The sequence below is a fragment of the Squalius cephalus genome, assembly GCF_949319135.1.
Source record: "Squalius cephalus genome assembly, chromosome: 17".
Lineage (NCBI taxonomy): Eukaryota > Metazoa > Chordata > Actinopteri > Cypriniformes > Leuciscidae > Squalius > Squalius cephalus.
In genome coordinates, this window is record NC_137138.1 from 12744701 (window position 1) to 12759809 (window position 15109).

General features: G+C 39.6%; 1 protein-coding gene across 2 annotated transcripts in view; it reads right to left on the minus strand.

Moving 5' to 3' along the window:
* Nucleotides 1-7947, minus strand: part of unc5da (unc-5 netrin receptor Da) — a 231989-nt gene extending 224042 nt beyond the window's left edge. For both annotated transcript variants that reach the window (XR_013824019.1, XM_079898688.1), the window contains exons 1-3: nucleotides 7838-7947; nucleotides 6112-6166; nucleotides 1658-2041 (exon numbers count right to left, since the gene is read on the minus strand). Coding sequence is in view for 1 of the 2 variants with exons in the window: in XM_079898688.1 (XP_079754814.1) it covers nucleotides 1658-1748 (91 nt within the window). In the remaining variant the exon portion in view is untranslated. The remainder of the gene's footprint in view (nucleotides 1-1657; nucleotides 2042-6111; nucleotides 6167-7837) is intronic.
* Between the last annotated feature and the right edge of the window lie 7162 nt (nucleotides 7948-15109).

Here is a 15109-nt window from a genome sequence, read left to right on the forward strand (position 1 = left end):
TTTAACACTTTAAATGCACCTCTTCTTATCGCATATCAAACAAACCAGGATATAAATGGATGATGCATGAATTTCAGAATCACAGTTTCATATGAATAAACCCAATCTCAATCTCTCAGCGAGCCTATATGAACGGATACACAAAACAGATCTCAAAAGTGGCCCTTAGGGGTGCCTCAGATAATAACAGCACTCCTGACTAATAACAAGACTATTAACCTCAAATTGTCCAATCCATATCATCAGATTTATTTTAAGTGCATCACTTCAAATTGCAGGTGCCACACATAGGATCTCTTTATTCGGAAGGGGGGAAAAAACGCACGGGCAATTAACGAAATGCTAATTGGACACTTGTTTATAAACATCCAATTAATCTATCTTGGTTGAACATCTTAATGATAGTTATTGTACTGTGTGTCTGAGTGCACTGTCCACCTCTTCACTAAGAATCAATGACTCTTAACATAAGATAATTGCTGCCTTGCTTCTGCTTTCGTTTAAAAGAACATGCAACAATAATCTTGATGAAAGTACGATAGGACACCAACACATGATTTTAAGTCACACATTACACTAAAATTTGCATGCTGAAACATTAAAAAAACTGTTAAATGGTAAAGACAAAAATGGTAGCTGTTGCCAGAAGCTCACCATTACAAAAATACAGTGACAACGTTACTGTACTGTTAAATAGTAAATATACCAACTTAAAACTGCTTTTTTGTAAGTATAATTATACACAAGAGCTAAACTATTACATGAGTAAAATTACTTTCCATGAGCCATGTCTAATAAAAATAAACATAGTAACACTATATGACACTTCAATAATGAAATAGCCATGACCTAAACAACATAAAATGTTACAAAACGCCCTCATGTAAATAACCGATGAAAAATAAGAATAAATAACTATCGAAATAAAATACAATAGCCTACTTAAAGCGTCCGAACGTGACTTTTTAGTTCCAAAACTATAATATTTTACAGTAAAACTATTTAAGCAGCAGCGTACTTACAGTAAGTACGCACTTAATTCGCGTAGTTGTTTGTAATTTAAGCAATAATAAATAAATATATAAAACACACAAATAACTGTTCATTAAAGTGTTACGCGCTTTTCAATCAAGAACACGACGGGTGTAGAACCAGCGCGCCTTTCATGCCTGTTGCGCTGCGCATCTCGTGGCACGCACGCTTGGTATGGTCACTCCAATAAACAAGCTTCATTCAAACCGAAATGATGAGAAGGTTTCCAGACAGCTGATATTTCATAATTTTTACTGACATTTACTAGATGCATTGCGCGCAAATTTCCCTTTGCATCGGCACTCGATTTTACAGTCGCTTATGCCTATTCAAGCGTTTGGCACAGTGATGAGACTGAGAGCATTGCTTACATGCGTGCCGTGAAGGGAGTTTTACGTAAATTAGCATCTACTACACATTCTCCATTCCAAAGTCCAATTGAAATTGGAACAGTCGTGCCTTGCTCTTGCTTAAAAAAACATAATATGCAGTCATTATAGACCATCACCCAGTGCAAACATATTCATACGACGAAGCTTCAGAGTCCACGAACTCTTCAGGACAGCTAAATGTGGGGCTATAAAAGTATATCGTTAGGCTTTCGTAAACAGTTAAGTTCTCTTACCTCTAGCCATCGCATAGGGCAGCAGGAGAACCAGGACCGTGAGGACGCCAAAGCAGGAGTATCGTCCCTTCTTCCCAAAGCGTCCCATCATCACTGCGCTTCTCTCCTGCGTCCCCAACTAAACCGGGGAGCCGCTCGCAAGTGCCGCTCTCATGCATGTGCCGTGCGTTCCAGTGGCTTCAGTAACAGGTCCCTCCCGTAGCGATAAACCCAAAGTGAATCTCTCTCATCCGCGCGCTGAGTGAGTGTCTCGCGCATCCGTGAGACTGGAATAATGAAGCCGGTGCGCGCTGGCCAATAGCGGAGGGTGATTGAGGGCGGAGGGAGCGCAGCGGCTGTCCTTCACCCTGCTGCTCGAATGCGCTGCGAAGTGACCAGATGTGCCTGAGTAAGAGATGATACATGAGCATACATGTCAGATATCGGGTGAATTGGAGATGGCATATGAACAGCTGGTTGTGTTACACTGATTTCATCACAGATCGTGTCGGGCTACTGGGGGCCACTGAGATGAGAGCAACGCTGCACACCGGAGCAGAGGCAGTGACGTCTCTCGTGCATAATCTGAAGAATGGATGTTTACTTAAGCAATATCACATGAGCAAGAGTGTTAGTCTATAAACATGTAATTTATATCTAGTTATTTACATTTTAGACAAAAAATACCCAGTTCGTATATATTTTGTCTCCAACAACGAAAAATGTTTCAAATAGGCTCAGTGCCGGTCCTACACTTCTGGGGGCCCTAAAGCAAAACTTTGTGAAGGGGCCCCCATCGAAATGGATTTATTGCTATGTCAAGAATAAAATAAGAATTTAAAATGTTACAAAAATATATCCCTACTTTGTTCTTTTCGTATTTTCGTTCTTTTTTCTGCTCTGGACAGATAGCTTCGTTTGGAAGCAATATAGTCATATGTCAAGATGCATGTCATTATCTACCACACTGCATAATGTCCAAGTCCAAAACAGTTATTAAATAAATATAAATCAAAAAGTATTTCCTCATTTCTCTGCTAAAGTTGAATCTGCATTTATATGAGCATGTAATAAACCCGGCACTGAGTAGGCTAAGTCAAACCGTCAAGCTGTGTGTCGCACAGACCAAAATGAGGTGTGGAATCCATGTTTAAGAGGAGCGGACTCAGAGATATCCCGTTCCTGCTCAAAGCATTCTGAAATCAATGGACTCCAGGGGCCTGATGTATAAACGCTGCATACGCACAAAATGGGCATTGATATATGCATACATAATCTTCCACGCACATATCGGGATTGAAAAAAAAAAAAAGCTGAAAAAACATAAGCTCCTAAATTTGAGTTGTCTGTTGTACAATAAATAAATAAATAAATAATACATGCTTTGGTAATACGTTAATTACTGAAAGGCTATTAGAGTTTTAGGTCACTTTATATTGCACTGATCATGTTACTGTGAATATAATTAACCACAAGCACTTTAATTATATTAATATTAATAATGGTAATTATGAGCTGCTTGTAATCACACACTATTTTTATATAGGCTGTAAATGAAAATTCAAGACTGGAGGGACCAATTGTAGAAGTTTAAACATAAATAACTAAACCCATTAACTGACCATCTAATTGTTTCTCCTCATTATCTATGGTGGTTTACAGCCCTGACTATATATATATATATACACTGAACAAAATTATAAACGCAACACTTTTGTTTTTGCCCCCATTTTTAATGAGCTAAACTCAATGATCTAAGACTTTTTCTATGTACACAAAGGGCCTATTTCTCTCAAATATTGTTCACAAATCTGTCTAAATCTGTGTTAGTGAGCACTTCTCCTTTGCCGAGATAATCCATCCACCTCACAGGTGTGGAATATCAAGATGCTGATTAGACAGCATGATTATTGCACAGGTGTGCCTTAGGCTGGCCACAATAAAAGGCCACTCTAAAATGTGCCGTTTTATCACACAGCACAATGCCACAGATGTCGCAAGTTTTGAGGGAGCGTGCAATTGGCATGCTGACTACAGGAATGTCCACCAGACCTGTTGCCCGTGAATTGAATGTTCATTTCTCTACCATGAGCTGTCTCCAAAGGTGTTTCAGAGAATTTGGCAGTACATCCAACCGGCCTGACAACCGCAAACCACGTGTAACCACACCAGCCCAGGACCTCCACATCCAGCATCTTCACCTCCAAGATCGTCTGAGACCAGACACCCGGACAGCTGCTGCAACAATTGGTTTGCATAACCAAAGAATTTCTGCACAAACTGTAAGAAACCGTCTCAGGGTAGCTCATCTGCATACTCGTCGTCCTCATCGGGATCTCGACCTGACTGCAAGTTCGTCATCGTAACCGACTTGAGTGGGCAAATGCTCACATTCTATGGTGTCTGGCACATTGGAGAGGTGTTCTCTTCACGGATGAATCCCGGTTTTCACTGTACAGGGCAGATGGCAGACAGAGTGTATGGCGTCATGTGGGTGAGCGGTTTGCTGATGTCAACGTTGTGGATCGAGTGGCCCATCGGTGGCGGTGGGGTTATGGTATGGGCAGGCGTATGTTATGGACAACGAACACAGGTGCATTTTATTGATGGCATTTTGAATGCACAGAGATACCGTGACGAGATCCTGAGGCCCATTGTTGTGCCATTCATCCACGTCCATCACCTCATGTTGCAGCATGATAATGCATGACCCCATGTTGCAAGGATCTATACACAATTCCTGGAAGCTGAAAACATCCCAGTTCTTGCATGGCCAGTATACTCACCGGACATGTCTCCCAGTGAGCATGTTTGGGATGCTCTGGATCGGCGTATACGACAGCGTGTTCCAGATCCTGCCAATATCCAGCAACTTCGCACAGCCATTGAAGAGGAGTGGACCAACATTCCACAGGCCACAATCAACAACCTGATCAACTCTATGTGAAGGAGATGTGTTGCACTGCGTGAGGCAAATGGTGGTCACACTAGATACTGACTGGTTTTCGGACCCCAGATTTAGACAGATTTGTGAACAATTTTTGAGAGAAATAGGCCTTTTGTGTACATGGAAAAAGTCTTAGATCTTTGAGTTCAGCTCATGAAAAATGGGGGCAGAAACAAAAGTGTTGCATTTATAATTTTGTTCAGTGTATATATTTAAAAAAAAACGACCATAATATGTGTAACATGGTCACTGAAATGTTACCCATCTGTGATATCACTGTAGTCTTTAATTCAACAATTTACATAAATAAAAAACATACAAAAACTAACGTGCAATTTTACATGTGTAATTACAAATGTCCCAGCCATAAACCCTAATCTCAAAGGATTTTTTTTTCTCCAGTGATAATTTAGTGTGCTCAGATTCGATTTTGATCTGGTCACACTTTCATCCATAATTATTCGGACCCAAAATATAAAGTTGACATTTAATTATAAGAGTGCAGCTGATCCTCTCTTCTAAACTGGCTGGAAGTCATTTCCCAATGGAATTCCTGCACTCACTTAGAGACTGGACTGTGATGGCTGTCAAAAATCTCAAATCTTTTACAGCTCGATTTAACCACCACAGGACACTGATTTGAGCACCCATAGTGCCAATTCAGAAGATTAACACTGTTAATGGCATAATATAATTCTGCTTTCAAAAAGTGTCCATAGTTCTTGTTACCAAGGAATAGATGGTTAGAATCCAGTAATGATACTGACTAAACATGACTTGTGCAGCAATGAATTAAGGGCATGATATTCATAGTGATGTAGGCTAGAGGGCCACGATGGGACCCTAAATTGATATTACAGTACATTTGGGAGAGACAACTTCAAGAAAAAGACCGAAACACTGCCTCAGTGAATGGCTATTCCCATCTGGTCACACACTCTCACACTCACTAGCTCCTCAACACAATAGACCTAAAGCCCTTGTTAATATGTAATTTGTCCAACTGTGGCCTGATTACTCTGTGCGCATGCTTGTGTGTTTGACCTTGCCTGATGGGGTTAAATGTTTAACAGGCTTTGCACATCAGACATGATGATGCTTTAAATATCTCAAGAGCTCTATAAAAGCGAAACCATGGCCTCTTTCCCTCAGGACAAAAGACAAAAGTCACAGTTGTCCTTTTAATAGGCAGTGTCTACAGAGGACTCCATCAGGGGGAATGAGACTGAATATGTGTATGGTCCATTAGCTGTCCTCTAAAAATGAGATCGTGAAAAGCAAACATCAAGAGCATGCACTTGGTCTATTATGGGCCATCTAGTGTTGCTGTGGTTTTATGATTTATTTCCAGGGCTTAAATTGGATTGGAATGGCATTCTGGCACATAAAAAAAGAGAGAATAATAAACATATAATAACAACAACAACAACAAAAACAACAATGGGCCTTTTGTTTGATAATCCACTCCATTTCCAGCGCACCCTAGTCCACTTTTTTTTTTTTACTTACAAGGGTTAAGGTGGCTTACCTGCAAATCATTATATGTCCCTCGAGTCAGTGGTAAACCCTGGAAGAGGAAACATCTATAAAAATAAATAAACAAATAAACATAAATATATAATAAATAAATGATACATTTATATATATAATATTTATATATTATATAAATATATTATATATATAATTTATATATTACATATTAATAATTTCACTTTATTTACATATTTTGATATTAATGTTTCATGCTGCTTTCTAAAGACTTTTAGAGATAGTTGTCAAAATATAGTAATAAAACTAATTTGTTTTCTACTAGTATTGTTTAGGAAAAATACCTACTTTTTATTTTTTCTACAAAAAATACTTTCCAGATAATATTGTAATAATTCTCTCTAGTATAATGAGTCAAGACTAAATAAAACCAATTATTTAAATTAGGGGGAAAAAAATCCCTCTGGTCTTTCCTCTCATAAGACACACTCTCACGTCGCCCTGTACAAAATGGAACCAAATTCACTTGTCTCTGATATATCCAATGATTTCCAGTTTTCCAAGTTATTTTGAACACATGCATGCTGCTACTGTCTATCTGCTATAACTATCTATCTTTTGTTTTAACTCTTCTAATATTTTATTCTCGTCATATTCTTTCACTCATTTTCAGCAGAAGCTCACTGTGGCGCACTGCATGCTGTTACAGTAATCTGCATGGGGGAACACATTTTTTAATGTCTTCTGTTGGCCCATATAAAATATGCACATACAATTGCAAACAATACATTTGGTCTTGTAAGAGAAAGAAATCACTTTACAAATGCAGTGCGACCCCAGAAAGCACTTTGAAAGTCAGTGACACAGGCATGTCAAAGCTGTTTAGCTCTCCTTAATGCATGCACCCCGTCGAGATAAACGCCTATTTCTGCCCACAGACGTGGGGGCAATCCGTAAAGGACCCGAGGAGCGAGAAAGCACAAGAGTGAGAAATGCCTAGTTCTACCAGTGAGGATAAAAAGAAAAAACTCTACACATAACATGAACATATGATCTTTATGGCACATGATATGATGACTGCATGACTCATAATGATACCAATTAAATTACCATTAGTGGAGAAAACAGCCTTTATATAAAGGCCCTTTTTTGTGAGAGGACAGCCTGCTGCTTATCCTAAAGGAAATGATATAGAAATAAAATATTTTGTAAAAATTTGACAACTTATATCACTCTAAACCCATAAGACTTCTGTTCATCTTTGAAATATTTTAGATTTGGATTAGTTCCACCGTACAATCTCTTTATGAACTTTTTGAAGCGACAAAGTGGTAGTTGCGCGGACTGTCAATGGAGGGATAGAAATCTCACATATTTCATTTAAAATATCTTCTGTTTCGAAGATGAATGAAAGTCTCACAGGTTTAGAAAAACATAAGGGAGAGTAAATGATGATATAAATTGAATTTTTGGGGGGAACTAACCCTTTAAGTACTGAGTAATAGTAATTAACTACATGTAGGCCTACTTACTAATAGGTTTAGGATTACGGTGTGGTTTAGAAAGGGCTGCACGATTAATCGCAATTTCCATGTAATCGCACTTAAATCGAGTTGTCTTATCGCGATTTTGAAACACTGTGAGTTCGAGTCACTTATAACGTGCATTTGAAAGAGGAAAACAGATTTCCAAACATTAGAAGCATTTATGAACATCTCGTCCAACAAAAGACAACATTTAATAACATGCTTTTACTCCAAACCCACTTCATGACAGTTGAGCATCCTTCTGTGCGATGATGTGGCTTATTATACAGAATAAGGCAGTCGTGTGTTTATAAGTCATGTTTAATCAATCGAAGCGTTTCAAACTTCTGTTTATTCAGCAACAGCAATAGGGATTTCCTGGAGTGATGTGCGTTATCTACTTCTGCGCGGGGCATAATTGGCGTGTGTGTGTGAGAGCGCCCTCTGGAGTTCAGATGGAGCGGCATTTACTACTGATCAGCCGCACTGCACTGACAAGCTGCACATAACATAATTGCAGCTTTGCCAAATCGCATGCGGTTTCAGTGTGATTAATTGTGCAGTCCTAGTTGCATGTAAGTTACGCACAATTTATAATTTATAATTACTATAGTAATTACATGTGTAACAAGGACACTGTAAAAAATGTCACCATATTTATTTACTATAAAATATATAATTTTATATAAAATATAACATTTATATAACATTTTATATAAAATATTATATATATAAAATAAAAAAAAATATTATAAATTGCCTTGATGAAATGCTTAAAGATAAACACTGTAACAATGACCAAATAATTATAACTTTATAATATGTAATATTACAAAGTGTACACATATATAGCCCTGTTTAAATACTTAACTATGTCAAACAGTAAACGCTGAGAAAGAAAAAAAAAGGTTCTACAACACAAAAGCTGCAATCTTTCACTTTTTCTGTACAGTGACAGGTGAAAAATACCTAGGGTTTTAAAACATTGTGACTTTGAAACCAGCCACAGTTTATCCTCATACATCACCATATACCATCATCAGCTTGTGCTCAGAAAAAAAAGAAAAGAAAAAAAGTTTAGAGAATAACCATGCTCTTTTTGTTTCTTGGAGGGACAGAGCAGAAAAGCAGAGAAATCCCAAGGCCTCTGTTTTGATCTGTACTTTATGTATTCTTTATTACAGCCGAATTCGTTCTAAAATATTTAGTTGACTGGTCTTGGAGAGGATGACGTTTAAGTGTGCAGCGACGGCAGTCTAATGAGCGATTTGAAACAGATTCTTTGATTTTTCACCACTCTGAATGTGTCTGTAGAGGTCCGGGTGTGTTCTGTTTTCAGTTCTTGTTTTTCCTCCTCTATTTTCAGACTCAAAGTTTGGCCTCTGAGTTAGTCTGAAAGATTTGGTCAAAGGCTATTCCTTTGAACATTGTTCCATTGCTTTTTTTTCTTTCGCCTTTTCTCTAGGATATGTTCTAACCAAGGTGTTTGGACGCACCACAATTAAGGCCCTGTCCCCAGGTAATGTAACCCTTTGATAATTGACTCTGTGCCTTGTGATAGGCCCTGTGCCTCAGGCCTTGTGCTCTAATTAAAGAAAAAACAAATTTGCATTCACTTGCCTTTAATGTGTGTGCATTTGGGAGGTTGCATACTGTAGAATTTCCCAGGATCAATGTATAATAGACTCAAGAAGGCACTAAAGTAGGATATGAAAGGTTTAAATTTAGTCTACATCTATAAATTGAGTTTAAAAATGAGTGTTGAGAACAAATCTGCAGTTTTCAGTACTTTGTTTCCCCTCTGTAACACTCAAATCTCTGTGCATCACTCCTTTTCAATTTAGAACTTACAGTCTGTGTTGTAAAATTAACACCCTGTTGCATTAACGAGAGTGTTTGCATTGAAACTTCAAATTTACACTGAACTGATTCTGCTGCTATAGAAAGAAACAAAACGGGCTTTAATTACTTCGTTAGGCAGTCAGATTAATGTGAATATTCATGCTGTGTGTCACTGAACTAAATTCAAACTTGTCAATTTAAACTTGTCAAGAAAGTAATCCTCAAAAACAATTTAAAAGCGTATAAAATATGAATTCATGTGAACATATGCCGTCAACTGAAATACAGAGCATATATTGTATAAATTCCAAAGAGCCCCAAATATTTATATTTATAGCACTTTGATAAACCCTGAGCTGATGAAAGCGAGCGAACTGATTCATCCTTATCTGATACACCTATTCAAAGACTTATATCAAATGACTAAATATTACATTACTAACTTTAAAGAACACTGTAAAACTTAATTATTAATTCAACTTATTAAGTTTTACAGTGTATCTTTAAAGGGTAACTCTCACCAAAATTGAACCTAGGCTCTTTTTGCTAATCTACCCGAGTCAAACTTTCGTGTAAAAGCATAATTAGAATGGAAACGCCACTTTTAAGATTGACTGTATTTTCATTTTAGGTCAAAATGCCTTTTGAATGGGAGTGCATGGGCATGGGCATTCTATGATAGCATCAAAATCACTATTTTTAAAACACTTAGAAGGCTCGACACAACATAAAACTGTGCTCGAATTATCACCAGGGGCTTTATTCATGAACTTGAGCATTGACTGCATTGTTTGTGTACACAAAGTTTACTAAAAAGAAAGGTTTTGTACGACTCACTTTATCAGTTAGTGTTTCCGGTGGCTGGAATTTTGTCAGTCAAAAGTAGTGATCTCCAAATTACTGATGTCAAGGGCTTTGCTTCCAATCAAACCTGACTGATTTTTTTGGATCAGATAAGGAGTGTCCAATCCTGCTCCTGGAGTGCCAACCTCCTGCAGATTTTGGCTCCAACCTGCCAAAACACACTTGCTTGGGAGTTTCTAGTAATTCCGAAGACCTATAGCTGGTTCAGGTGTGTTCAATTAGAATTGGAATTAAACTCTACAGGACATGGGCCTTTAAAAAGCAAGATTGGACACCCCTGACTTGGTAGAAGCTAACTGAACTAGCCAAATGCCAACATGGACATATTGTGTGATGCTCCTTTATCCTCAAATAAATAAATAAATCTTTACAAGGTAAAATAAAATGGTTTCACTTTATTTTTGATGGTCCCTTTAACACATTCTGTTGACTATACTGTAAGTACCGTTGCACCAACCTACATGTCTACTAACTCTCATTAGAGTGGTAGTATTAGTAGACTGGTGGGGTTAGGGTTAGAATAAGTTGATATACTTGTAAATTTACGTATAGTCAGTAGAATGTCTGTTGGAGGACCATCACAATAAAGTGTTAGCAGATATTAAGCAGACAGGAATGCTCTAATGAGAGTTATTTGACATGTAGTTGCAAAGTTAATGGTCAACAGTATGTTCAAAAGGGACCATCAAAATAAAGTGTTAGCAATAATATACAACCAATGCTACAGTAAACATGGATTAACTTGCAATGAAGATGAATATGTGGTGAATTACTGGCTGCATAAGCAAATCAAAATTCATTTTTATACAATAAACTACTTTGGTAGCTTGATTTTCACTTCTGGGTCCTGAAGCAAAACCAGCTGAGAACAAGAGAAAGATTCGCCATACACCCAGGCCTTTGTATTCCCTTAGGTCTTTTATTTAGTTATTTGAGTGTGTAGAAAACACTTGTCCTTCTGCTCTTTTAATAATTTAATTGAGAGGAAATATCTAAAAAACTCTGAGTGGCACACTTAAAAGTGGTTGCCGCACTAACTGTCCTTCATTTCTTTTTTCCTTTTTTTTTGTGAGCATGCAAGGTCCACCCTATTCTAATTAAGCACTGAAGGAGAGCCTGTTCTTGTTCTCCTTCGAGGCTGAGAGACAGGGAGCAAGGTTAGTTAGAGTTGAAATAAGGGGTCGTTGAAATATGCTGTCATTCTAAATAAATTTAAGTTTTGTTATCTGGTTTTATGCAACAAGAATGTTTGAGAGGTAAAAAGTGATGTCACAAAAAAGGGCTTGTTAATGGACCAGTGTGGCCAGTTTCCAGGTGTCAGGGTTTTGTAAAGGGAAGAAGAAGAAGAAGAAGAAGAAGAAGAAGAAGAAGAAGAAGAAGAAGAAGAAGAAGAAGAAGGTTTTATTTATATAGCACCTTTCCGTAGCTCGAGGTCGCTTTACATTGAACATTACAATACATTTACACACCCACACACACTGCGAACACATAAGGACACATATAGTCACATTTAGCCTCATAGGATGAGGCAAGGACTCAGAGATAGTGATGGGCTTTATTTAAATGATAAAACAAAACAAAACAAAAACTGACCCATGGGGGAAAACAGCGGCAGCCAGACTAGGCAGGGCCAGGCGAAACAGGACCAAGCAGGGCAGGACACGAGAGGGTACATTCAACAACAAACTGCTTGGCACAGGACAGAAAACACAAGGAGAATAGAGGAAATTAGGAGGGTAAAAAAGGAGAGCAGGTGGGGCAAATAAATCAATCATCAGGTAAAACAATAGACAGGAAAGCAAACATGACAAAACAGCAGCGCATGGCCAACACAATCACAAGCCATGTGCTCAAACATGACACAAACACGCAGCCAATGGAGAGCTCTCACCGACTGCGTGTCCACACAAAACATGACAACATGAAAGCATGTGGTCAATGAAAACCACAGGCCGCGTGCTACACAGAACAAGACAAGAAATCACCAGGCTGATTATAAACACAAACCGCGCGCTACACACAAATTCGAAACAGCACACTTACACAACGAGACAAGAACGCACAGAGAATGAGCGAATGCCCATCCCATGCACTCACAACAGAAGACAAACACATGGAGCATGAATCTGAACCCCAACATAGATCCAAAACCAAACTAGACCAAAGTGGCAGGATCCAAAAAAATACCCAACCCCCACATAAAAAATATTGGGTAAAAGAGCACATCTTAGATATACATGTTTTCTACCAATACCTTTGACTTGGATGAAAGTGTTCACAGTGCAATTTGGGATTGCTTTATCTGTGGAGGATACATTACATAGTGCCTTAGACTTTGGCACACTGGAAAAAATCTTAACGAATTGCTGATGAAGGGTCTATTCACAGCGAAATCAGAATGAATATCCAGGCCAAACAAAAATGAAATTGACATTGATACAATAAACTATGCCTATGTCGCACAGCTTCATTTTCATGTGCGGCAAATTAAATATGCCTTCATAGAAATATTGCTAGATCCTATTTAGAGGGGCTTCGGCCCAGACTTTCATCTCAGTCCATATTAAATCTGCAATTATCTCAGCTGTTGGCAAAATCTGATTATGTGATTTCTCTTCACATTTGCTGAATTCTGGTTTTCTCAATCACAGACAGGGCAAAAGCAAACCCCTTTACCTCTTCTTCCATTTCCTTACTCTTGTTTGTCTTGTTTTCTTCCTTCATCCTCTTCATTTGTTCCATTCCTTCTTGACCAGGAGAAAAACATTTTAGAATGTGAACCTGAGTTAAATTGGCAGCTCATATAAACCAGGACTAAGTGATGTCCACAGAGAGCTGAGGGATACAGGAGCCGTGAAGATGACTGGAGGTCTCGGACAAGGCTTGTTTCACTGTTTGTCTCCCGCAGGACCGAACACAGAATAAGACCTATTAGAGGAATGGATATGTCTGCACCAAACTGAGGTGGACTCAAATCACCTGCTTCTGCAGTGCTGTGAGCACTCTTGCTTTTCTTTCATCAGTCACAAACTACAAAAAAACTAAGAAAAAGAACACAAAATGCACTTAAACACAGTGAAGGCAAGAAAAACATTAACCACCAATAAAGACTGTGTGAAGCTTTTATTTAAACATTGCTAGTAAAAAAAAGGTCTACAATACCTGGAGAAAGTCATCCATTAAAATTCCCTTTCATTTCAAAGGCAGTTGCTCGGCTGAAGCAGTAGTTCCATTTCACACTTTTATGAAATCCAAAAAGAAATCAGGCATTGGTAATATAATATAATAAAAAGGCATGTTAATAAAATTACAGTGTTAAAAAGCATTCTTAAAAATCCAATTCTTCAAAACTACTATTTAAAAAAAAAAAAAGAATATTCAATGTTTCAGATTTTTTGTAAAAATGTTTTACATATGTCACGGTTCATGAATCGGCTGTCTCATGCTGATGTGTCTGTGTGAATGTAATTGTGTGGGTGTGGTTACTCGTTGTGTTGATTAGTGTCACCAGCTGTCATCAATCCCAGGTTCCTTTATATGCCCAGTAACTTCACTCTCATGTTGTCAGATCGTTGTGGTTGTTTCCCGGTGTGTGTCCTGTGCTCGTGCCTCGTCTACAAGGTTCCTCGTCTGGATTTCGTCAGTTCTTCGTGTCGTCTGGATTTCGTCAGTTCCTCGTGTCGTCTGGATGTTCCACGGTTCCTGGGTTTCACTCGAGCACGCTTACCACTGCACCACCACCGGATCGCCATCTCGTCCCTGCTTCAACAGCCACCTGAGTGTTTGTCCCCGACCTGTGTGTTTACATCTTACCACCAACAATAAACTGAGTTTTACTTGCATCTTGCATCCTCCTATTATTTCCTCACAGAACGATCTGACCAATCATGGACGCAGCAAGCACAACTCAACTCAACGATGTCATCGCTCAATGCATCACACGTATGGACCAACAAGAGGAGAACGTCTCGGGCACAGGTCGTGCGGTACAAGCACTCATGAAGCAGGTGTCCGAGCTCTCCCAACAGGTACAACAGCTACGGATTCCCACTGCGCCCCCCACACCGCCCGTTCCCCCACCACCAGCGCCCGCAGCAGCGGAAGGACCGGAGCCACGCCTACCTACACCTGAGGGGTATTCCGGTGAGCCTGAATATTGCAGAGCATTCCTCACGAGATGTTCCATGCATTTTGCCTTGCAGCCACGCACTTTCCAGAGTGAACATGCAAAGGTGGCATTTGTATTGACCCTGCTGTCAGGGAAAGCAGCGCTTTGGGGAACGGCGGTGTGGGAGAACGGAAACAACTGCTGCACCTCGTTCCAGGCACTCTCCGAGGAGATGAGGAGAGTGTTCGATCGTGCAGTGGCGGGTAAGGAGGCGGCCAGATTACTCGCCGAACTGCGACAGGGGGAAGGCTCGGTGGCGGACTATTCCATTCAGTTCCGCACCCTGGCCGCAGAGTGCCGTTGGAACGAGGAGGCGCAGTGGGATATGTTCCTGCATGGGCTGGCTGACCGCGTTCAAAAGGAGATATATACTTTGGACTTACCTGAGTCATTGAACGGACTGGTGGATCTTGCTCTGAGAGTGGACGCTCGACTGAATCGTGTGACCAGATTGACGCATCCCAGCCGTCCACAGCCCGACACGGGGGACCACCAGCCCGGTGGTGTGAGCGCGGTCAGCCCCGCATTCGACCACGAGCCCATGCAGGTGGGGAGAGCTCGGCTTTCCCGGGAGGAGAGGGAAAGGCGGAGATCCCAAGGACTCTGCCTATACTGTGGCCGGGCGGGCCATTTCATCC